The sequence below is a fragment of the Capronia coronata genome (genome assembly GCF_000585585.1).
Source record: "Capronia coronata CBS 617.96 chromosome Unknown acBCG-supercont1.2, whole genome shotgun sequence".
Classification (NCBI taxonomy): domain Eukaryota; kingdom Fungi; phylum Ascomycota; class Eurotiomycetes; order Chaetothyriales; family Herpotrichiellaceae; genus Capronia; species Capronia coronata.
Window position 1 is genome coordinate 2,773,735 of NW_006912894.1, and position 22,142 is coordinate 2,795,876.

Genomic DNA, 22,142 nt, shown 5'->3' on the forward strand with positions numbered 1-22,142 from the left:
GCGAGCGACCCAAAGGAGTGACGCCATGACGACTTGACGACGAAAGGAGGAGCAGCGAAAGGACGTCAATGGTCAACAACGCCCGGGGACTTCCCTTTTGACATGGAACTGGCTGGATCTTCAGCTGCCGTCGGCGACAACGACGTCAAATCAGGCGAGGCAGGGATTGTTTAGCGGCTGGACTGACGTGCCCAGGGTCCATCTCGCAGGAACAAATACAAATCATGGGGGGTCTAGACCTCAGTCACAGGCAAGCCACGCCCAGAAGTTCCAGAAGCCTAGAAGCCCAGAAGCCCAGCTGAAGAGCTGTGCAGTGGGGAGAGATGCATTTACCTAAAGTACCAGGTAGTACCTTACAACCTGCTATTGACACCTGATAATTGTTAGCTGACCACTAAGTACCGATCTTGCAGTTCTACCAGCATACTCATTTCCCGAACCGACAAATATGTACCATAGAACTGAGGTTCAAGTTTACAGCTATGTAGGCGCCGAGCTAACTGCCAGATATGATGATGGGAAATTCATGGTGGAGGTACGGAAGACTAGCTGGACATTGAATGTATTTAGCAATCACACGGACGCCCTAGATACCTGATCTAAGGTATAGATGTAATGATCACCAGACAGCAAGGCGTGAAGGACCCCGGAGCGATTCACTGCTGTCAGTGCCCCTCTACTGTGTACCCCTGTAGACCAGCTCCGCATGACGCCCATGACCGTAGGGTGCCCCTATACCCTCTAAAAGAAACTCTAGCCGTGCCCGCACCTTACGCCTCAGGCGACTCCCTAACGGGTCGCCCGGGGACTACGAAGTTTAGGCACGTAGGCGCGATCTGCCGCGACTAACTTGAACTGCTCAACTGCTAGTAACGTTGCTACAGTTTCGGTCAACCCCGGGCCCCTAGGCCTCAGCCAGCGTCTCTTGAGCACCCAGGGTGCCCCGGTTGCTTTCGCCCTTACTAGCGATCTGGCGACCGCCGTCGCCGCTTGATGTGCAGCTTCTACCAATCACTCCTCCCTGTCTGCTTCGCCGACTCCGAAACCGTGTACTGCTGTCACTTTCACATCCCTTGACTAGAAGGCTCTTACACACTTCCATTGATCGGTCAGTTATACACTAACGGACCTTGCTTAGTGCTATATGCTCGAGAGATTGATCCATCATCCCGACTGACAGCCACACTCTAAATCCTCAGCGAGCCAGACTCGTGGAACGACGAACGATCGACGAGCGAAGCCATCTTGCTCCATCCCATGGTTCGGCGGAAATCCAAATCAAGTTCCCTTGACGCCTGGGCCCCTTGTCGTCCACCTCGTCTTTTCTTTCATTAATTCCCCATGTCCGCCCGACTCGACCTTCCCACCCCACCGCGCTCACTATTAGATGGACAAAACCTAAGTACTCGACGGTTTCCTCAAGCATTTCCTTCCACCAGCCTTGCCGCCTGTTCCTCTCGAACTTCAAATCGCAAAGGTACGTTGCGAGTGCTTTCATCTGCTCGATCTTGAGTCTGTGGCAAGAGAGAGAAAGCCTGTGCAAGAGGTGGAATGTCGTCATTGATGCTGGAGGCTCTCTGTGCGACAATGCCACGCATCCTCTAATTCAGAATATCCCAGTCCTGGTGGACACCTCTTTAGGAGCTCTGACAAGGAAAGAAAGAGAGCTTGCTCACATGGCGTCCCACAGCATCAAAAAGAAAATCCTTACCAGGTTATCTGTGCGACCGCTGGGAGAGTCCAGGATTTCATCTTTGTTGGAACGAACCGCCTTTGTGGTATAAGTACTGACTCCTGTTCAATAGGCCACTCAACCAACTTATCACATACACTACGTACTGACAGCACCACCTACAAGCTCAGAACATCGTTTGCTGTGACCTGCGGATACATCCGATTCAGATTCGCCAGGTGATTTCGTAGTCACCACACTCATCGCAATACACTTGAAGGACTGATCTCTCTGGTCGAGCAGCATATGGCTGTGACGACCTTTCGACATCCCCAAACTGGCGCATAATTTCCCGCCCTGGACCCTGCCCACTGCAGCCCTCACACGGCCCAACAGCAACCCATCGTTTGCTGACGCAACGATATATTCTCACATCAATACAGATCCTTGCTGGTCGCAACACTCTCATCGTCCGCCGCGTGAGCACGACACATCCCAGTACACATCCCAGTCGCAGCACAGGCTGAAACCACTCACCCCACCCTACGGAGCCGCAGATGCGGCGATCAATGAACAACAACCTTGCATGACCCGGGCTTCGTCGACAAAATCGACTCCCACATCGCAGACCGCGCAGCCCAGCCCTGTATCGATGACGGAGCCTGAAGTCGCTGTACCGTCTAAACCGGACACTGTTCCAGCGCCGAAACCGAAACGTGTGAGGACTGGATGTCTGACCTGCCGCGAGAGACACCTCAAATGCGACGAAGGCTTACCGAACTGTCAGAACTGTAAGAGATCCAATCGGAAATGCAAACGTGGTGTCCGCTTGAATTTCATCGACATCCAGTGTCAGCGGCCACCCTATCTGCTTCCCCCCACCCATGATTGGAAAGTCACCTTCCAGGACGACTCGCGTGAGATCGCATCGGAGTACCTTGGCGGATTCGAACGATACCATGCGCCAGAGCCGGAACCCAAACGACAGAAGCTAAACGCGCCATCCTTGAAGTACAACTACGGTCAAATTGCCGCTCCGATTATACCACATCAACAGCTCCCTAGACACCAGCAACCTTACCCCAACTCATATGCTGAATCAACTGAAGCCTTGTATCAAAACTCTACTGGTCAGCCCTACAATGAGACAGCAGCAGCTGCGTTGGCGTCATTCTCTGAGGCAGCCCACGGCGTGAAACCTTCTTATGGACAATCAGTTCTGGTGCCACCCGAGCAGGGGCAGAGTTCTCCTCCACTGGACGACCGCACCGAGATTCTCTATATGCAAATCTTCGTTGAAGAAGTTGGCCTATGGATGGACTCGATGGACGCTGACAAGCATTTCTCCCGGCTCATCCCCTTCCAAGCACTACGACAACCCATGCTGAAGTATGCACTTCTGGCCTGTGGCATCCGGCATCTTACCCTGGTCAACCCCGTCTACCCAGAGGAACATGCACTGGATTACTACAACAAAGCCACGCAACTCCTGCTGAAGTCGCTACAAAACCCGGACAGGGACAGTGTTCTTTGCGCCACCGCAGCAACCATTCTCAATGTGTACGAAGTTATGTCTGAGAAGGCCTTACAGAGAATGAACCACATCGCCGGCGCTCGTGCTCTGATCAAGGAGTGTCGGTGGGATGCTACGGCGACAGGGATTGGGGCTGCCTGCTTCTGGTTGAATGTAGGGCTTGAGCTGTTCAGCTGTCTACATTTCAATTGGGGCGTCGCCTGGGACCCTGACACCTGGGGTCTCGACATGACAATGACTCCTCAGCAGGTGGGTGGTAACGAGGAGCAATGGACTCACAAGATATTGTGGATCTTGTCCAAAATCACCAACTTCCGTTCGACGGCTCAAGCGCGGTTCCAAGATGCCAATGTCCACGCCGAGCAGATGCGAATACACCAGAGACAGCAGCAGTGGTTGGGACTCAAACAGTTCTGTGACCGCTGGGACAAGTGTGTTCCTCCGACCATGCATGCAATGGGCTACGTACCAGCCTATGGGGCTTCCGCGAAGAGCTCTTTTCCGGAGGTATGGTATATAAAACGGACGACGATTGTCGCGCGGCTTTTCTACAACACAGCTATGGCATTGCTCGGTATGATGCATCCACTGGCCAGCATACAACCTCAGACCGAGGAGGAGATGCGGGAAATGCGGGTGTATCATTCTCGACAGATCTGTGGGATCGTGGCCCACGTCAAGGACCGGGGCGTTGCCTCTGCCTCCATACGTTGTCTGGCTGTCGCCGGGGAGAACCTTACCGTCAGACGGGAGCAGGAAGAGGTCCTGCAGATTTTCGACAGGATCAAACAAGAGACCGGCTGGAGAGTCACGTTCATCCATGATGACCTCAAGGAGAAATGGGGCTGGAACGAGGGCCTTCCAGATTACAATGCTTTGAGCTCGACATCTACATATTACTCACCCACAGGCTCTTCCGCACCTTCGGCAGCGCCGACTTCGACACCTCCGCGGCCAAAATACCCCGTTGGTATTGTCAACCCACTGTACAAAAATGCCGACTTCTCGGCCCAGAACCCACCCTACCAGGGGAATTATGTTCCACCGACCCCCGGACCTGGCCTGCACACATCGACACACATGTATGGGTATTCTGGACTGTCGAATTTATGAAATAAAGCCTGGACAGGATGTTATACTCGGCGATAATATGGGAGTACAAACACCACCAACAAAAGCCTGATGACGACGTTTGGAAGTATTGCTCTATATCGGGCAGCCGGGCATTTCATTATCTCTCACTCCTGAAAAGTGAGCATTGAGCTCCGATGGCGAGTTTTGGTTTAGTTGTTTGCAAGCAAAATATAGACGGGCGTTTCTAATAGCAGAGTTGTCCGACCCTGCAGCGGGCTGGCATATGGACAAGGACGGTGGTATCTACAAGCATCATGGCGAAAGGATTGATTGAACGATACCCCCTGGGAAGGCTGCAGAGATAGGGCTCTTTTATTGTTTTGTTGTTTGACAAAATTTGGTTATACAGCCCACCATTTTGCGAACACTTGTACAATATGTACCTGTATTCATTATAATCAAGCGAATATATTGTTCGAGGGACCGGGTCTTTGCACCGCCTCTACCTGCCTGGACTTGTTCAACAAATTCATTGTAATTCTGGTGTCAGAGTGCTGTGATGCCAGCCTCAGCTGCTGAGTCATCCCACCCGCCAGCCAGTCAGAAGCGTCGCATGCGAGCCTTGTCCTCCGCGGTTTACTCAGTACCTGCGACCCCGGCCTGTTCGTTCTTCGCAGTTGGTACATTTATGTTTCCCAACTCTTGAGGAGTCCAGACAACGCTCGCAGCGTTGACAATGACAATCCAGTATTGTATTTGACAGGCGCAGCGGATGCGAGGATTTCCCGTCATTCACTGCTGAGTGTGCGAAGTCTATGCCTCGTGTCCGTGACAGCACACCGAGTAACGAACACCACCACAATTTGCGAAACCTACACAGCGTCAGAGGTCCTGCACTGGCAGAGGGAAAGTCCAAGTCCGAGTCACAACCAACCCGCCTCTATTACCTTATTGTCGCGAGAGAACGAGAGCGAGAGCGAGAGCGAAGAAACCCGCCCCAGTCAATCCAACGGCTATATCTCTTTTCGTTCTTCGATACACTCTCAAGCTTTCTGGACGCCGGCCCGTCTCTGAAGCCAAACCCCCACAGACGATATAAACATAGCCAGAAGCCAGAATCCAGAAGCCACAAGCCAGAAGCCAGAACTGCAAACTCCCAAAATAACCATGGCTTCAATCTCAACATCCCATCGTTCCCCTACTTCTTCTTCCCCCCGTCCCGGCGGCGCAGCAGCAGCACCCCCTCCTCCTACAAATACAGCCTCGACCGCAGACGCACCCGGACCGTCGATATTGCATCCCGCCCACTCCCTCCTCAGCCGCGCCCACTCTCCAGACACGGCGACGCGGATCTTCACCGACAAAGTAAAAAACAAACCGCTCTTCGTGGCGTCGACAACGACGTCCGACAAACGCGCACTGCGGCGCCACATCCGGCTACGCAAGAAGGAGTATTATCTGCGCAAACGGCGGCCGAGGCCACTGAGCGCGCGCGAAAAGCGGGACTTGGGTGTTTTCGACCTGAAAAAGGAGGAGGTCGAGTATGACGTGTATAGAGGGTTACATGAGTTGTGGAACGGGTATATGCTGGAAATATTGGGGTATCAGAGTGGAAATAGTGGGAGGAAGGCGGATGGGCAGAAAATACAGCAGAACCAGAACCAGCACCAGAACCGAGGAAAGGAACAGAGTCTGAAGAAAGGGAACGGGAGCGGGAACGGCAAAGAGCAGGGACAGAGACAGGGACCTCAACAACAACGACAACCTGCCACCACCCCAATGTCTACGTTATCATCGAAAGTCATCACCGCCCAAAGTCACGGCAGTCTTCTAGCCAGTGCGGATTTCCATGGCGCTGAGGTCGAAGTCGTGCGTTGTGCCGATCCAGGCAGAATCGGCACCAAGGGGATCGTGGTCAGAGATACAAAGTTCACTTTCGTCGTCGTGACGCCGCGGAATCAGGTCAGGACGCTGCCAAAGGAAAACACGGTGTTTCGGTATGAAGTCTGTCTGCCTCAGCCGGCACCTCTAGACGCATCTCTGGCAACAGCTGGACAGGCCGAGCCTGTAATTGATGGACATGAACATGATGACAATGACAATGACGCCGAGGGCCACGAGCGACAGCCACAGCTACAGCCTCAACGACTGGTGTTTGAAATACACGGAAATCAATTCGAGTTCAGACCGGCGGAACGGGCGAACAGGAAATTCAAGTGGAAAGCTATGGAGTACTTATGATTCACAGGCCGGCTGGAACTTGGGTCATTTGATGATGGGCTATCTTTTCATCCTTCAGTCAACGACTGGGCTCTGGACTATGGATCATTGATCGGCCTTCATGTTGCTTCTCGTCATGCTTGCTGTTTCAAACAGCTTTCAAACAGCTATACTCGTGTGGAACCGCAAGGACGTTCTCCCTCGATGCGGATGGAGATTGCTCATCCTCATGCTCCGTCCGTCAACCAGAAAGCGGACGACGTGCAAATGGTAGGCTCGACTGCATTCGCTGCAATCTGCACCGTGATAGACGGAGACATGTTCCCACCTTTTGTGAGGGCGAGATTGGTCATGCTCTGCGCGAGTCGTGATTGAGGTTTTCAATCCGAGCTGACTAGGGTGACCACCACACATTGGTTGTAGCAGCCTCAAACGAGCGCAAAAGGGTTCCGACCATACGGCCTCTCGTCGGAGACGAATGTCATATCAGCCGCAAAGCAGCCTTGAGAAATATCTGCCGTGTGCTGACAATCACATTGCTGCCCATCACATTGCTGCCCATTCCACGCTGAAAGTCCGCACCTCCCCATTTGGATCCGCCCCTCCCAGCAAGAACCCCTTCTTGACGCCGGTGCCTAGTCTTCCGCCACCAACAACCTCCATCAGGTCAATTTCTTCATCCCATTCAGTCCCCACGGCAAGGAAGTGAGAATGGAAACGGAGAGGGTCACCGGGATAAACGGTGTACTGACAGCCGAAGCGTAGACCAGGTGTCATGAAGTAGCCTCTGTTATGGAGATGCCTGTAGAGAGGATAGGAGGAAGGCAGATCCTTGATCTCTAATTGAGGAGTTGATGGAGGAGTTGGGAGCAGAAGCCGAGACGTCGCAGGGGTAACATGATAATTACTCGACGACGTCAGGTCAGGCAGGGCTTGCACCCCTGAATCACGGACAGCATCATCGGCAGCACCGTTCTCGGCCTGTGTGGCTAAATTTGAACGGTCGTTGAATTCGAATAGGCCGGCGCCCGTGTCACCTGGTTGGTCTGAACTCAGTGCAGAGGCCTTGGCTAGGCTTTTCTTGGACTGTTTGTCCAAGGCACGTTTCCGTGAGGCTTCCTTTTCCTCTGCCCGCGCTTGTTCAAAGTGCTTCGACTGCTTCTGTATCTTGGCCAAGTAGTCCGCCTGTCGAGCTTTGTCGGCCAAGTGAATTGCCTGATTGTGGACTCGAGCATCGTCGACAAGGAAAGCCACTCCCTTTTCAACCAGAACCTGGGCTTCTTCCGCCATAATCTCCACTGGGACACCGAGGAACAGATTCTGCGAAGGACTCAACGGAAGTGTGCCGATGGTCGTTCCGCAGACCCGGTGTTCACGTCGAAGAAAAGTGGCTATCTTGACATCGAAGATTAGATATCTTCCGCCAACCAGAGAGATGGCGACTGGAAGGTCGGGCTTGAACCCGAACCCAAGGTCTGCAGACGCATCCATCACGAAGAAATCTCGGACTAGTTCAGGAGAGCATAGCGTTAGCTTTCAAGCCTGCAAGTGCGGTATGACGACTTGGACAGAGGAGAGAATTCAATTCATATTTCAACAACGATTTTTCTCAATCAGGTGCTCCGAAGAGCCGCTCAGTGGATTGACAGATTAAAAATTGGTTTAATCATGATAATTTGAAGCATAGGGTTTTTGGGTTCACTCACCAGTAGATACCAGTCACAACGATCGTTGTCTCTTGATCTGGTGGGGCAGAAGCCTGAGTCCAGCAAGACAAGCTCGATCAGAAACACTGACGGAGAGAAGGGAAGTTGAGAGGCTTGAAAGGCTGGCCTTCAAGCAGAAGGAGGAGGCTACATGGCTTGCGACATGCCAGCGGAAAGAAAGGATGGTGGAAGTTGAACTTCAAGTTGCAGTGAATGAGGTTCAGGTTCAGGCCCAGAAAAGTTCACGCTTGATGCTTGGCAATATACTGCGCCAGGGGCCAGATGCTCTGCCGGATGGAGGCGTGACTCGCTGACCACCTTATACGGCGCAGTGGATGGACCGTACCGTCTTTTGCTGCAGATCCAGTGTTGAACAACTACCCGTGGGAGGTGTTGTCTGCAGTTGAACGAGCGGTCAACTTTGCAACGCAGCGAACGTTTGCAGTGAGGTTCGCTATTCGCCCCAGACTCAGTTCGTGATGGGCATCTTGTGGCTGTGGTCGTTGCTGCTGTTTGTGCCATTCCTCTGCTTTCTAGGTATGGCGCCGGTTGCCCTTGCGAAGATCTGCTTCAGTGGTTGCTGACAGCTCGACCAGCCTTTCTGGCACTCTCATCGTGTTTAGGTGACAGGTTTCGCGCCAGGGTGTCGGGTTTCAGCGTCAATCCTCGTCAAGGATCATACGACCATACTTACTTCCGGACAATGACTACTCCGGGACCTTCGTTTTCTGAGCACATCGAGATGGAGACCATGCTCAACGCGAGAGAAACCATTCCAGAGGATGAAGATATTTGACTGTGACTGGAGTGTGTTGTCAAAACTCCAAGTCTGACTTTTTTCCATTGTGGTCTGGCCCAGACGCTTGCTGTGCTTCTGTATCCCCTTCGATTGGCGGAAGGTTGAAAGGCTTGATGGTGAACTTCCTTCGGCTCAGGGTGAAGGTCCAGTCAGTTTCTGAGGTGCCTGTCCCGCTTCCGCGATCGTGCAAGATCGGCAGCCGGTGAACCTGGAGAAGTCCCTGAGGAGGTTCATCAGCTGTCGCAGTTGGGCCTCGAGAGAGTTGTGCGTCTCCATCCGCCGAGTGTGGAAACGGAGAGAGCTCAAGAACAGCATCACTGAGCAACTCCATCCACCTAACGAGGCCCGATGATCGAGGATATAGAGACAATGGAAGTGACATGATCGCTGTCATCCGGTCAGGGTATGCGGCGAAAAGAGAGTGTATGCCATGCAGGAACTGAAGAATGTATTGTGGTTGACTGGACTGTGGCGGATAGAGAGCTGGAGACAGCAAGGATGGAATGATGATGCGATGGACCGTGTTGGGCGCGGACCTTGACAGAGAGTTCCCGAGATGCTCAAGCACCGGGGTGAATGGGGACTGTGTTGGATTCATTGCCAGCTGGACAAAGTCCATTCTGGAGGATGCTGGATGGACGAGTCTCTTGGTCAGATCAAATGTATGGCAGAAAGCCACCGGGCTGGCCTGCCCTGACGCTAGACTTGGGGCTTCTTGGGCTGGGAGTGACTGTCGCCGTTCTGCGACGAAGACATGTCAGTAAAACCACAATCAGAGAACCAAGGACTGTTTGAATGAAATAGCATTGGGGGTCTAGCTATGCTACAAGGACGATTTTGCCCACCTCTTGTGTTTGTGCTTGCGCCGAATTGGCCTAGACTCTCGTATCTCCATGCGATCTTCATCTTCTCCTTGGTTTCAACCGGCTTCTCTTTCTTTTCGGATTCTCCAACCGCCCCCGGAAGCTCTCGAGCCCAGTGTTCTGGCAACCCAACGACATGGACATGCTGGCCTTGCAGTAGCCCTTCAGCAGCAAAAAATCTGAGCAGTGCGCCAGCATAATCTGTTGTACCGCTCTCTTCGATCAAGATGGAACTTCCGAGAGCGAGGCCGGAGTGTCCTGCAAGTAGGGCATCGAGGCTGGCTGTACCAGTGGACGTTGTCGGCCGCCCATCTAGAGGCGATGGCCGTACTCCCGGCAGCTGGACTCTTTCTCTAGGGTTTGTCTGGGGCATCCCATCCGCTCGCGCAGAGCCGGTAAGGCCCACATTGCGCTTGCGAAAGGACATTGTAGAAGCCAAGTCAGGATTGATTGTATGTTGTGGTGGTCACTTAGCCTCTGTAGGAAGTTTCAGTCTGCGACGTTCGGTGTCGGGAGCGCGTTGATGGCCCACCGTATCCGGCGCATCAAGAATTCATCCAACGCAAATTCCTCCTCGACTCGGAGTCCAACGCTGCGGCCAAAATTAATTTTTTGAGCAGAGACGCGACTTTGATATCTCGGACTGCGCCCCAACACGATCCCTCCGTATACTCCCGTGCGAGACGACATTCTAACGCCGGCAAGATGTCTGAAAACATTCTTTTCGAGAACAGCTTCAAGATCACCGACGTCAACAGCGCAAAGTACGACCGGGTATCGCGCATCAAAGCCTACAGCGAGGGCGGCCAGGAAGTTCTCCTTACTCTCGATATCAACAGCGAACTCTACCCGCTCAATGTGGATGAGCGCATGACCGTCGCACTGGCGCTGTCGCTAAATCTCGACGGAAGCAAGGACGACGGTAAAGGCTGGAGAGAGGTCGGGAGAGGGGAACAAACGTTGGCGGATGAGTTCGACTATGTGTGTCATGGGAAGATTTACAGATTTGAGGAAGGCAACGGAGAGAACATGTGAGTTGCAGAATGACTTCTTCGCGCAGCCAGAGCACTCATATCGTATCTAGCAAGGTGTATGTCTCTTTCGGCGGTCTGTTGCTCTACATGGACGGCCCTTACGCCCTTCTCAACGCGCTCAGAATCGACTATGTCTACTTGCTGATCAAGAAATAAACTGGACGGCACACTCGGATCAAAAGCATCTTTGGAGGAACCGAAGAAAAAAAAGTAAATTCCGTTTAGCGAAGGCGTTCTGTGGTATTCAGGGTTGTTCTGCTCCGAAAAGGTCTCAAGCAGTCGGGAACTCCAACTTCCTGTGCAGTCGAGACACAATTTCGATATAATCAGGCTCGTTGTCCGCGGTCAGAATGCCATGCCGGACGAAGAATTCTAGGAGGAGATGGGCGCAATTTGGCTTGAACCTCCCGTCAGCCATGGCTTGCTGGATTCCTTGTACCGTCAAAAGCTGGAAATCAATTGCTTCGTCGTCCCCAGGCTGGGGTATCACGTCCTGCGGCATCTGGAGGTCATAGATATATTGTACCTCGGGTTGACAGAGTCCTACCTCGCCCCCGGCTCTGGCGTCGCGGACATGAAAGTATGTCAGTGTGCCGCAAGCCTGGGCGGCGGAACGAACAAGCTGCGCGGGCAGTGAAGCTTCCTCCTCGCACTCTCTCACCAGACACTCGAAGGGCTTTTCTCCGGCACTCATTCCGCCGGCGACGGTGTTGTCCATCATGCCTGGGTACGTTTGCTTGGTCAGGGCACGTCGAGGCGCCCATATCTTCATACCCTCGTCAGTCATCACATAGCCAGTCATATGGACACCATAAGTGACCACTCCAAACAGAGGTGTGGCGGATCGTTCCATGCTCAACAACAGTTCCTTGTTCGGACCATATATTGGATAGAGTTCGGCACGCCAACCATCCAGGACTCGAAAGATTTTCTTTTCCCTGACGTCCTGGAGGTACTCTGCAAGGATCTTGTTTCGCTTCTCCAACTGTTGGACCGGCGCACCGCTACCATCCCGAGGCTGAAATATCAGCCGTTTTTTGCTGTCATCGCGGTGCCAATGTTGGGTGATGGGCAGTTGAACTGCGACGCTAGAAGTCACGTAGCCTAGACATTCCTCGCATCCCTCCAGTAGAAAATGGTAATATCCCTGCAGTCGTTTCTCAAATGCTTCTGGATTGTCGGAGTAGTATGGAAAGCTTGAAAATCAGTGTTTGAAGCCCAAGCCATGTCACCTTGCCCACTTACTTGTCGCATTCATCCACCAAGTTCAGGTTCGTCTTTTGTCCCATGTTGTCTCCTTATCGAGACTGACTCGTGATGTGGAACAGCTTTAAGATACATGGGACGATCTGTCTTGGGAGGAAGAAACACCCAAATCCTTCTGGAAGGCTCATGGTACGTAGGTAGTACGAGCAGCAACCTAGTAGCTGCTGATAACCGGAATGGAAAAGAGATTCCCCGAGATATGCTGACTAAGCCAACCCTTGGCGAAACTGCGTCACTTCTGAGCCTGTCAACATCGATCGTGTGATGGAAAATGGACCGCGAACTAAAGGAAAGCTGTAGAGACGAGTACGGCATTCTACGGAGCTTCGACGCCCACACATAAAAGAATGCGATGCACTTAGGTCTCCTTCGTCTGTGTCAACGGCTTCAACGGGAATCCCATTGCCAGCACAGCGTACACACCTTCACAGCCCTTTACTTCCATTCAGCACTGCGACAAGGCTGAACCCAACCACCCTTTAACCAATCAACAACGCAGTCCAGATACCCTGTCTACCTGGGGTCTTGTAGAACTTCACCGGAACCGACCTATCGAACCAAGGAGTACCTCGTCCACTGAGCTGGTGAGAGCAAGGCTCAGCGAATAGCTATGTTCGGCGTCTTCATTCCGTCCCGGCCCGTGATCACGGACATGGCGAATGTCTCCCCGACGCAGTTCGCAGTATCATTCCCTGCCGCACCACCATTCCACAACGTCGGCGTCTTCATGCATCCCAACAATCTTCTCCCTCCCGACACAGCGGCTGGAGTGTACATGCAACTGCCTGGGGAGCAGGGGTTCAAGTTTTTAGGGGCGATTGGCAATGAGAAGCCTTCGGCCCTGTTCCGAGTGAACATCCCAGAATCGATGACTGGCGGGGAAGTCAACCTGGGCATCTCGGTCGAGCCGGTGCAGAACATCCAGGTGCAAATGGCTCAGCTCCAGCAGACGCCGTCGGATGTCAACGCCGTCGCTAAACGGCCACCGGACGCCCGGGTGCTGGCTCAGCGCATCATCAAGAACGCATTCAACTTTTTGTCCAGCTTTGCCGGGAACACGGCGAATGGTATCGAAGTCGTGCCTCTGAAGAGTTTCCAGGACTGGTGGACCAAGTTCGAAAACAAAGTCCGCACTGATCCCGGCTTCCTAGAGAGAGATCAAGACTGAACGGGAAATGGTACGAATTTCACGCAATGAGGGTGTCTAGCGGTGGCTATGTGGGAAGGCTTGTCTCTTAAGGCCACGAGGCATGGGGCTGAGCTAATCGGAGAACAACACCGCTACGAGCAGGGGGTCAAATAACTGCCGCGCATCCTCGTGAGTGCTTTTTCGGGGCTTCCGCTGAGCCCTGCAAAGCCATCTCAGCGCTCGCTGTCTTTTCCAGTCGACTACTATGTGGATTCTAGGGCTACCGACGACCCAAGTCCAAAACGTCAAGCTGAGCTGTTCGGTCCTCTCACCAATGCATCGACAAAATCTCCTCTTTTGACCAGTGCTTGCGCATACTCTCGGCCCCGAGCATCCGCACCTCGTCATCCAAGTGTGTCCAAAGCACATCTCCAAACGAATCCATAACCTCCTTCAGCTCCGGCAATCGCATCTCCCTCTCGCCGGACAGGCATGCCTTGAGATACTCCTCGAGCTTTTCCAGACCTTCGTGGATCTGCTCGTGCTGCGAGATCAAGAGTTCCTGCGGCGCGAACACGGGCATCCGTTCCGCCAGCTCCGGGAAGATGTGCTGTTCTTCAATGGTGTGGTGAACTGTCAGGGCGTGGCAGAGGTGCATGCCTTGCGATATGAAGGTCCGGATTGGCATTCCTGCTGGCCGCGAGCCCGTCGTACACGCCTTGTACAGCAAATTCCAGGTGTATCGGAAATGATTGTGCTAGACATAAATGACACCCGTCAGCGCTGCATGATACCATACGAGACCATGGAAAGAAAATGTGACAAGATTAACTGATCTTGGAACAATTGGTTACTAGTATTCTAGCACGGTTGCTTTTGTGTCCCAGGTACATATGGGTGACTCGAACAAATGGCGGAAGGAAACTCACATATGCATCCATCATCACAGCCAGGCGATTATATGTTCTGAACTCGGCAGCAGAGAGTTTCGGCAGCGGCGGTTCCGCAGACGGCGCTGTGGAAGGTGATGTTGCCGTATTGTCTCCAGACGAGGACACTTCCTTATCGCAATTCTCCATCGATGCCATTGTGCCGACCTGCCTGATCTGAGATTTGGCCAACGACTCTAGACCTCGAAATCCGGCCAAGCTTGCGCTTGCCTGTCTCAGCGTCTTCTTGTACTTTTGTGTCTGAGGTGGGGTGTGTGTCGATGTCGATGACGAAGTCGAAGTCGAAGCGCCCGCAGCTGATATCGAGAAATCGGACCTGAACTCCTCCAGACCTGTCGAATCGACTAACTTGAAGCTCGACCCTGCCTGACTATCTCCAGACAGACCAGAAGATATCGATTCAGTCTTCAAAGTCGACCTCCACCCGGTCAATCCCCGAGCCTGAGAAACAAATCGTGTGAGAACCGTCGGCTTGCCGATCGCGCTCGAATTGATCCGCGCCGATACAATAGCTAGCATGAGCACGAAGAGACTCGTCAACAGCAACAAGACCAACCCCAGCCGTGGTGACGAGCGGTGCATGCAGTGTATCGTAGGTTGCGGTGAGCCGTTATCACCAGGATAGGACACCTTGGGGAAATCGAATGAATGTAGCTTTTCTCCTTCCGTTCTTCTCCTCTCTCTCCTGACCTCTGCTTTTTATTTTCGCGTTGAGGTCTGTTATTTACTGTATGCTGCACCGAGTCAAGTCGTCTCGTCTCTGGTCCTTCTAGATCTGTTTGGGTAGATGAGCGAGAGAACCCAAAAAGAAAGTAAGTAGTATGCCAGAGATAGAGGCAAAGAGACTCTCTTTTCAAAGATACTACCTATCTTTGCCACCAAGAGTTGAGTGGCCAACTGCCGACAAATCTGCCCAACTATATCAAGTCCAAACGCGCAGAAGAGGTCCCTTTTTGAGCGTATACGTAGGAACACTACTGACGCCAGGTTTCTTTCGAACCCTGCACCTTTTATCTTCCCGGCTTTTCTACGTGGTCAGGAACCGACTTGTTAAGAAGTTATAATCGCTGAATGCTGATTCGGTCACAGGTGGATGTGTGACGTGCAGTGGCTAGGAAGATGGCACGTGTAGGGAGACAGTCTCGGGCGATAGAGTGGCTAGGATACCATGATTAGATAGATGTGTGCGTACCTCTAGGTAGGTACATAAAGGACTCATTCTACCTAACGTAGTAGATAACCAACCACCGTAATTCTTCAACACACTCTCCCGTCAGGCAGGTCATAATGACAAGCAAATCCAAGTACTACTTCAAGGTGTGTGATGACAAGACGACGGCCTCCGATGCGACGAGAAGAGGAGACTAATCAAGTAGGTAGGTATAAAATATCACTGCGAAGAGCACGCTGAACGGGTCAAACAAGTCAAAACACGCTTTTCAAAGTCCCATGTTTTACTCATCATCTGTCGTTAAAATGTACGTGCAAGATCGATAAGCGCTACATTTCAAAGCCTCAGCCGACCTACAGCAACAATCTGTTCCAGTATGCCACCACAGCTCAGTCCCGGGCACTCTCAAAAGAGATACTTCAACAATCCCCACGCTTGATCCAATTCATCCCCCTCTTTTTTTCTTGATTTGTTGCATTTCACTTTTTTTGGAGACACCAAGATTCCTCTATCCAAAGAGGGCGCTTCCAAGTCGGATACGGACCGACTTGACCTGGGTGTAATTGCTGAGGGCATACTTGCCGAGCTCACGGCCAATACCAGACTCCTTGAAGCCGCCGAAAGGCACTTGGTAGCTGAGCATGTTGTAGTTGTTGACCCAGACAGTACCGGCCTTCAGGTGATTGGCAACGCGGATGGCAGTGTTGAGGTTGGTGGTGTGGACGGCAGCGGCAAGACCGTAAGTGCTCTCGTTGCCGGCCTTGATGACTTCATCCTCGGTCTCAAACTTGCTGATGGCGCAGACGGGACCGAAGATTTCTTCTTGCATGATCTTCATATCGGGGCTGACGTTGGTGAAGATGGTGGGCTTGATGAAGTAACCCTCGTCGCCGTGACGCTCACCGCCGGTCTCGACCGTGGCACCAGCTTCCTTGCCGGACTGGATGTAGCTCATGATTCTGTCAAATTGGAGCTTGCTGACTTGAGGACCCTGGAAGGTGTCCTGCTTGAACGGGTCACCGACCACGTTCTTTGCTGTGCGTTCCCGGAATGCCGCAACGAACTTGTCGTAGATTCCACTTTGGACATAGATTCTCGAGCCAGCGCAGCAGCACTGGCCGTGGTTGAAGAAAATACCAAAGTTGACCCAAGAGATGGCGTCCTCCAGGTTGGCATCATTGAAGACAATGTTGGGCGACTTGCCACCGAGCTCGAGCGTGACCTTCTTCAGGTTCGACTTGGCCGCGGATTGAAGAATGGTTCGGCCGACGACGGTCGAGCCAGTGAAAGCAACTTTGTCGATGTCCATGTGAGAAGCAATCGCCGCCCCGGCGGTCTTTCCAAAACCGGAGAGGATGTTGACAACACCAGGGGGAAAGCCAGCCTTCTCGCACAGAGTGGCGGCATATAGGGCTGACAGAGGGGTCTGCTCGGCCGACTTCAAGACGACGGTGTTACCGGTGGCCAAAGCAGGTCCGATCTTCCAGGACCACATGAGAAGAGGGAAGTTCCAGGGAATGATCTGACCGCAGACACCGACGGGCTCATGCCGTGTGTAGTTGAAGGTCTCGGGGTCGGTGTCGATGGTCTTGCCGTGGATCTTGTCTGCCCATCCACCATAATACCTCAAGCAGCCCGAGGCGAGCTGGACATCGACCTTGGCCATCGAGAGCGCCTTACCGTTGTCGAGCGACTCGATGGCAGCGAGGATATCGGTGTGTTCGTCAAAGAGGTCGGCAAGCTTCGTCAGCATTGCGCCTCGGACAGAGGGGAGGGTCTGGGCCCAAACGCCTTCAAAGGCTTTTCGGGCGGCCTTGACGGCGATGTCGACATCTGCACACGGCGATCAGCATCAACACCGAGAGGGCCTATCTCGCGGAAGAGTTTTCCACTTACCCTCTGGACCAGCCTCGTGGACTGCGACGATGGGCTTCTCGTTGGTGGGATTGATGGTCTCGAAGGTCTTGCCCTCAACACCCTTCACCCACTTGCCATCGATGTACAAGCCGAGCGGTTGCTCGTAGGTGACGCTGGGCGTCTCAATCTGCTGGGTTAGAGACATGGATGCAGTGTTGATTGATTGATATGCAATCACTTTTTGCGGCAGAAGGAGTATCACAGGTAAAGAGAGCCGCGAAGAAGAGACTGGACGGAATGGACAAGAGGAGGAAGAGGAGGAGATGATCAACCACGGGCAAGGGCAAGCTTTATTCTCAACGTTTGATGACGCGGGGAAGGTCACGGTCAGCCGTCCATCTCATCTTTGAGCCGTCGATTTCATCCCTAAGATGAGATGATACCCACCTGCTCGTTCGCTTTCCTATAGTCCGAGCCACTGGACAGGGGCGGGAGGCAGTTCAATAGGCCGAACGGCAGCTGCGGGAAACGTAGAGGAGGGAGACGCTGCTCACATTGTCGTCAGACCTTGGGGTGGGAGGGTTGACAATTGGCCGTTTGGGGCCCCCTGGTATCAACTGCGGGGTTACTTGAATGGGTCAGACAAATTCGTTCGGGGGACAGTGGACACTGGGCCAAAGGATGGCTACCGCCGGTTCGAAGGATGCAAAGAAGACCTACTAAGCGTGAGAGACTCGATGCCGCCACAGCTACCTAGGTACTATTCAAGTGCTTACCTTACGTTGACCTGTCTGTTCACGGGCCCCGGATCCAGTAGCATCCAGCGTTTGTGTTGCGGGATACGCAGTCTCTTGTGCCACCTGAACCCGAGGTCCCCCTGAGAGGGGTATTTTGTACCTAGTATGCCCTGCTTTTAGATATCATTTGCATCCAGGATGTAGCCGCTGTCCGGTCAGCCGCCATCAGAGTCTATTCACGAATCCGTGGTTGAAAGGACGACCGTCTATATCGAAACTTGTGCGGTATGTTACTAGAAAACCTCGAAGGCTCCGAGGACGGATGGAACATGGGCGCTGGACAGCGGAGCCACGGTCGAGCGGTTCACACCCCGTAGATTGCGGGAGACGTATTGCAGATGGGGAAATTGTGACTATGGGGCCCGGCACCTGGGGGGCAGAGTTGTCTTGCCGCAATCCAACGCCGAGGGATACCGGAGATCCCAGGAAGCGTGTGTGTGTATAAGTAGGCTCGGTAGATTCGGGTGAAAGGTGGTCTGCCAGACGATTGACTGTCCGCGATAGGGAGGCAGGGAGGGTGTGAGATAGGGATGAAATCCGCCGGAAGGTAGACTATCCTTCGAGATAGGATTTGAGCCGCGGCATCGAAACGATCCTTGCGACCGCCGAGAGTACCTTTGCCTCGATCGAGGCAGAGATGGGATGTCGGGTGGATCTGATGGGGGTGAGGGAAGTAACCAGCTGCACTGCGCTTCAAGTTGGAGGCGGACGCAAACACAATCCCGATGTAGGACTGGCTAGTACTACCAGAGATATCAAGCCCCGCCCATGATTGAACTCTGAACTCCCCTGCGTTGCTGTTGCGGAAATTCGACATTTACGAAGTCAGAAGTTGTTAGAGTTAAGCTGACAGCTCACCACCACAGCCACACCATACCGACGTACCTTACATAGTAGATGCGTCGTCTTACACTTCAGCGGGATTCCCCATGTAACATAGCGAAATAGCAAATAACATGTAACACTTTTGGAGGATTCCAGGACTATTGATAAACCGCCACCCTGTGTGAGAGAATTACTACAAGTTGTGTTGTAAGTCAAAAGTGGTACTACGGTGTTGATGTCACTGCGGGGTGACAGATAATAGGTACCGAGGTAAACTAGGGGTATATGCGGGGGGCTGGTCACGTGCAGCAACTCGCAAAATAATCCAGGATATATACTACTTCTTCGGTCTTGGCATATGGCTGTCGTGGTCAAAAAGTTAGAAGGTTGCCTTTGAGCCTTGGGCGTCGCTTCACACACCACTTGTTCATGCGTGCCTCACTCGGGATTTCGGGTCGTCCATCGTACTCGTATGTGTAAACTACGATTGCTACGGGGCGCTAAGCAATGGAGATGATACTTGAGGGAAGCAATTCTGCAGAGACATCCCCACCCGGAGTTGGCGATGTGAGATTACACCGTGGCAAGATATGCGAAGTTTCGGGCTAGTTGGGTGATCAACTTTTTTACCATTCTGCAAAGGTTGTTGGTTCGACTTTTGATTTTTTGGTGTTTATTATAGTAGTACGTAGTCGCCTCCTATCATTCTTAGACTACAAATATAAGAGCTTATATCCACACGTGACTAGGACTTTTACTACCTAAGGTAGGTAGTGATTGGATGATTACTTGTACAATTCTCAATAAGGACAGTTACTGAGCTTAATTCTATAGGAAGTGCGCCGGCTATTGCACCTAGATTGACAAGACACTTCGAAGCAGACCTGTTGGTCGCTCCTGGAAACCTCTTGGGCGATGCTGCTGTCTATAAGTAAGGTGTGCGTACACGGAAAAAGACCAGGTCATCTGATGTCCAGCCTTGCCAACAAGGCTTTACTGGAAAATACTCGACTTCAGTTTTCTATGTACAACAATGTCCCTCTACCGGCGTGACACTGTCATTGACAAGAACGCTCTGGTTCCGATCTTGTGTCGACACAGCCACATCTATTGCCGGATTTGCGGTGAAGAAGTTGACGGGCTTCAATCCGACCTGCATTTTCTCACATGGCATGACGGGCCAGTCTTCCACACGAGGATTGTGTGTCGATCCAAAAGTGTGCCAGATAACAATATCTTCGTTCCTGACGCTGGTGGCCTCTTTGTTCTGCTGGCGTTTTCTGATCCATGAAGCAATGCCCTGCCCGCCCAAAGACTGCATGGTATGCTGACCCGCAGCGAACAATTCGTCATCATGGTATCGGGTAACCCAAACTGCATGAGCTCCGAATTCAGACCTCCTTGCATGGTACGAGGACGGGTGAGCCAGAAGCAACTGGCTGTAGAACGGGGAAAGCTTGTACCCAACAGGCCCACCAGTGACGGGATTGATCACTTCTTCATTGACAACTTTGAAAACCCTGTTGACAGTGTGGTCGAGGTCGTGACCAGATTCGTTCTCGACGAACTGTGACTCGGTGGTATATCCAACTCCAAATGGATTGTGGACTTTTGGATCCTGCGTTGGCATGGGATGTGATTCTTCAATGAGCAAGGAGTTCTTATAGCCTGCAATTGCCGGATCAATTCGCAGAGAAAAGATATGCTGATGGTAGGGCGCCAGCACCCCTGGTGCAACGACCGTGCCAAAGGGAACCGTATCCCCGATGCTGATGGGTACGGTTGAAACAATCCCCGTGGCTCGAACCTCGTAGTGAAGAGATGCGTCTTGTCCTAAGTGGAAGGCAAAGATGTACTCGTAGTTGGAGACGGTGATGATCGTCTGCAGGACCAGGACGCGCGACCGCGTCACAACTGCATGGCCAGTCCGGAAATTAGTATGTTTCCATAAGATGCCGTCATCGACTTCGTGGCAACAGATGGCATTGGGGATCTGAAGAGGGTCTCCTGGACTTGTGGTGTGCCATCCATCGAAATATTTAATGTGGCCTAGACAATCGCAGCCAAGTTGCAAGTTGTTGGCATTGACACCAGCTCCATCGTTGCCCACGTCGAATGCTGCCTTGCGCACATATGGCATTCGAGGATCTCCATAAGGCACAAACATCTCCGACAGGGACAGCCGGTAGAAGAGGCTTCGTCCGTCATATCTGATGTCGTGAAGAGTGAGGCCTTCTCGGTAGTTGAAGCCAACACGCACAGTCCACTTCTCCCAGCGGATGAGGTTTCCCTCCGTCACGAACGAGGGCCCTTGTGGTTGAGAGACATGATACGGCTTCGTCGTCGTGCGATGTTCAGGGACCAGGTCAGGATGATATTCAATGCTGGAGCCGTGGACCTTCTTCTGATCCCATGGCTTCGCCGCCATACTTGTTTCGTTCGAAGTTCCATAAGGCAAGTAGTATATCTTGAGGACTCGAGCATCTCCGGACATTTCGACGCAAAGATCGAGAGGGTAGGCATAGTGATTGGCATCTGGATGACTGGACAACTGCATGTAAAAGTAACACTAGATCTCGTTAAGTTTTCGGGAAGACCACCAGAGATTGCATGTCTTACCATGGTGATCTTTTGGCTCATGTCGTTCATGCCATCAGTTGCGTATGTCCACGGCTCAATCTTCACCAGGGCACCTTCAGGCAGTTGCAATTCTTTGATCGCGGCTTGCACCCCTGGGTCATCGAGACATGCCCGTTCGATCTTTTGCATGTCGCTGGCGTCGACATGTGGATGACAGCCACGCAATTGCTCTTGCTCGAGGACCTTGCCCGAGACAACGTCAATCTTCAGCTGAAAGAAGTGTTCGCTGTCCCTGGGCCCCAAGAAGACCTGGACCATGCCCACTCGAGCGGGCGTGACCTGCGGAACAGTCTTGTCGCTTTCGGCCTCGAGAAACCGAATCATATCTGCCTTTGGCGGCTCACAAAGCGTAATAACCCGGAAATACGCTTCTCGATCTGGGAATGCAGCTCGAACATGGTGGGCAACCTGTTGGTTAGCCCACAAAGTATAAGCATGAACACTCGATCGCGCATACTTGAGATATTTCTTGGGGTGTTAGAGGGTCAAAAGGATGTGCCGTCAATCCACCCATCACTGCGATAGAACGTGCACTTCAATATCGCGCTGCGCTGCTCTTGCGGTCGGCTTGCAGTATTGTTTTTCCTAGGATACGAGATCTCTTC

The 22,142-nt window shown here is 52.6% G+C and overlaps 11 protein-coding genes across 11 annotated transcripts; 5 read left to right on the plus strand and 6 right to left on the minus strand.

Annotated features, from left to right (window-relative positions):
* Nucleotides 1-2,258: 2,258 nt before the first annotated feature.
* Nucleotides 2,259-4,319, plus strand: A1O1_02670 (uncharacterized protein; the record flags this gene model as incomplete). Its single annotated transcript, XM_007723580.1, has 1 exon — nt 2,259-4,319. One exon carries the CDS (start codon nt 2,259-2,261, stop codon nt 4,317-4,319), a length of 2,061 nt encoding a protein of 686 aa, XP_007721770.1.
* Nucleotides 4,320-5,447: 1,128 nt separating this feature from the next.
* On the plus strand, nt 5,448-6,521 carry A1O1_02671 (uncharacterized protein; the record flags this gene model as incomplete). The annotated part of the gene is made up of 1 exon (XM_007723581.1): nt 5,448-6,521. One exon carries the CDS (start codon nt 5,448-5,450, stop codon nt 6,519-6,521), a length of 1,074 nt encoding a protein of 357 aa, XP_007721771.1.
* Nucleotides 6,522-7,046: 525 nt separating this feature from the next.
* On the minus strand, nt 7,047-7,991 carry A1O1_02672 (uncharacterized protein; the record flags this gene model as incomplete). The annotated part of the gene is made up of 1 exon (XM_007723582.1): nt 7,047-7,991. The coding sequence occupies one exon, from the start codon at nt 7,989-7,991 to the stop codon at nt 7,047-7,049; it is 945 nt and encodes a 314-aa protein (XP_007721772.1).
* A 694-nt stretch (nt 7,992-8,685) lies between these two features.
* On the plus strand, nt 8,686-9,002 carry A1O1_02673 (uncharacterized protein; the record flags this gene model as incomplete). Its single annotated transcript, XM_007723583.1, has 2 exons — nt 8,686-8,743; nt 8,830-9,002. The coding sequence occupies 2 exons, from the start codon at nt 8,686-8,688 to the stop codon at nt 9,000-9,002; spliced, it is 231 nt and encodes a 76-aa protein (XP_007721773.1).
* A 19-nt stretch (nt 9,003-9,021) lies between these two features.
* On the minus strand, nt 9,022-10,295 carry A1O1_02674 (elongator complex protein 4; the record flags this gene model as incomplete). Its single annotated transcript, XM_007723584.1, has 2 exons — nt 9,022-9,746; nt 9,851-10,295. The coding sequence occupies 2 exons, from the start codon at nt 10,293-10,295 to the stop codon at nt 9,022-9,024; spliced, it is 1,170 nt and encodes a 389-aa protein (XP_007721774.1).
* A 278-nt stretch (nt 10,296-10,573) lies between these two features.
* A1O1_02675 (DNA-directed RNA polymerase I, II, and III subunit RPABC3) lies at nt 10,574-11,058 on the plus strand (the record flags this gene model as incomplete). The annotated part of the gene is made up of 2 exons (XM_007723585.1): nt 10,574-10,899; nt 10,953-11,058. The coding sequence occupies 2 exons, from the start codon at nt 10,574-10,576 to the stop codon at nt 11,056-11,058; spliced, it is 432 nt and encodes a 143-aa protein (XP_007721775.1).
* Nucleotides 11,059-11,173: 115 nt separating this feature from the next.
* A1O1_02676 (uncharacterized protein) lies at nt 11,174-12,191 on the minus strand (the record flags this gene model as incomplete). The annotated part of the gene is made up of 2 exons (XM_007723586.1): nt 11,174-12,098; nt 12,148-12,191. The coding sequence occupies 2 exons, from the start codon at nt 12,189-12,191 to the stop codon at nt 11,174-11,176; spliced, it is 969 nt and encodes a 322-aa protein (XP_007721776.1).
* Nucleotides 12,192-12,778: 587 nt separating this feature from the next.
* On the plus strand, nt 12,779-13,336 carry A1O1_02677 (uncharacterized protein; the record flags this gene model as incomplete). The annotated part of the gene is made up of 1 exon (XM_007723587.1): nt 12,779-13,336. One exon carries the CDS (start codon nt 12,779-12,781, stop codon nt 13,334-13,336), a length of 558 nt encoding a protein of 185 aa, XP_007721777.1.
* A 289-nt stretch (nt 13,337-13,625) lies between these two features.
* A1O1_02678 (uncharacterized protein) lies at nt 13,626-14,766 on the minus strand (the record flags this gene model as incomplete). The annotated part of the gene is made up of 2 exons (XM_007723588.1): nt 13,626-14,054; nt 14,227-14,766. 2 exons carry the CDS (start codon nt 14,764-14,766, stop codon nt 13,626-13,628), a joined length of 969 nt encoding a protein of 322 aa, XP_007721778.1.
* A 1,160-nt stretch (nt 14,767-15,926) lies between these two features.
* Nucleotides 15,927-17,480, minus strand: A1O1_02679 (aldehyde dehydrogenase; the record flags this gene model as incomplete). The annotated part of the gene is made up of 2 exons (XM_007723589.1): nt 15,927-17,251; nt 17,315-17,480. 2 exons carry the CDS (start codon nt 17,478-17,480, stop codon nt 15,927-15,929), a joined length of 1,491 nt encoding a protein of 496 aa, XP_007721779.1.
* Nucleotides 17,481-19,918: 2,438 nt separating this feature from the next.
* On the minus strand, nt 19,919-22,051 carry A1O1_02680 (primary-amine oxidase; the record flags this gene model as incomplete). The annotated part of the gene is made up of 3 exons (XM_007723590.1): nt 19,919-21,466; nt 21,517-21,945; nt 21,995-22,051. 3 exons carry the CDS (start codon nt 22,049-22,051, stop codon nt 19,919-19,921), a joined length of 2,034 nt encoding a protein of 677 aa, XP_007721780.1.
* Between the last annotated feature and the right edge of the window lie 91 nt (nt 22,052-22,142).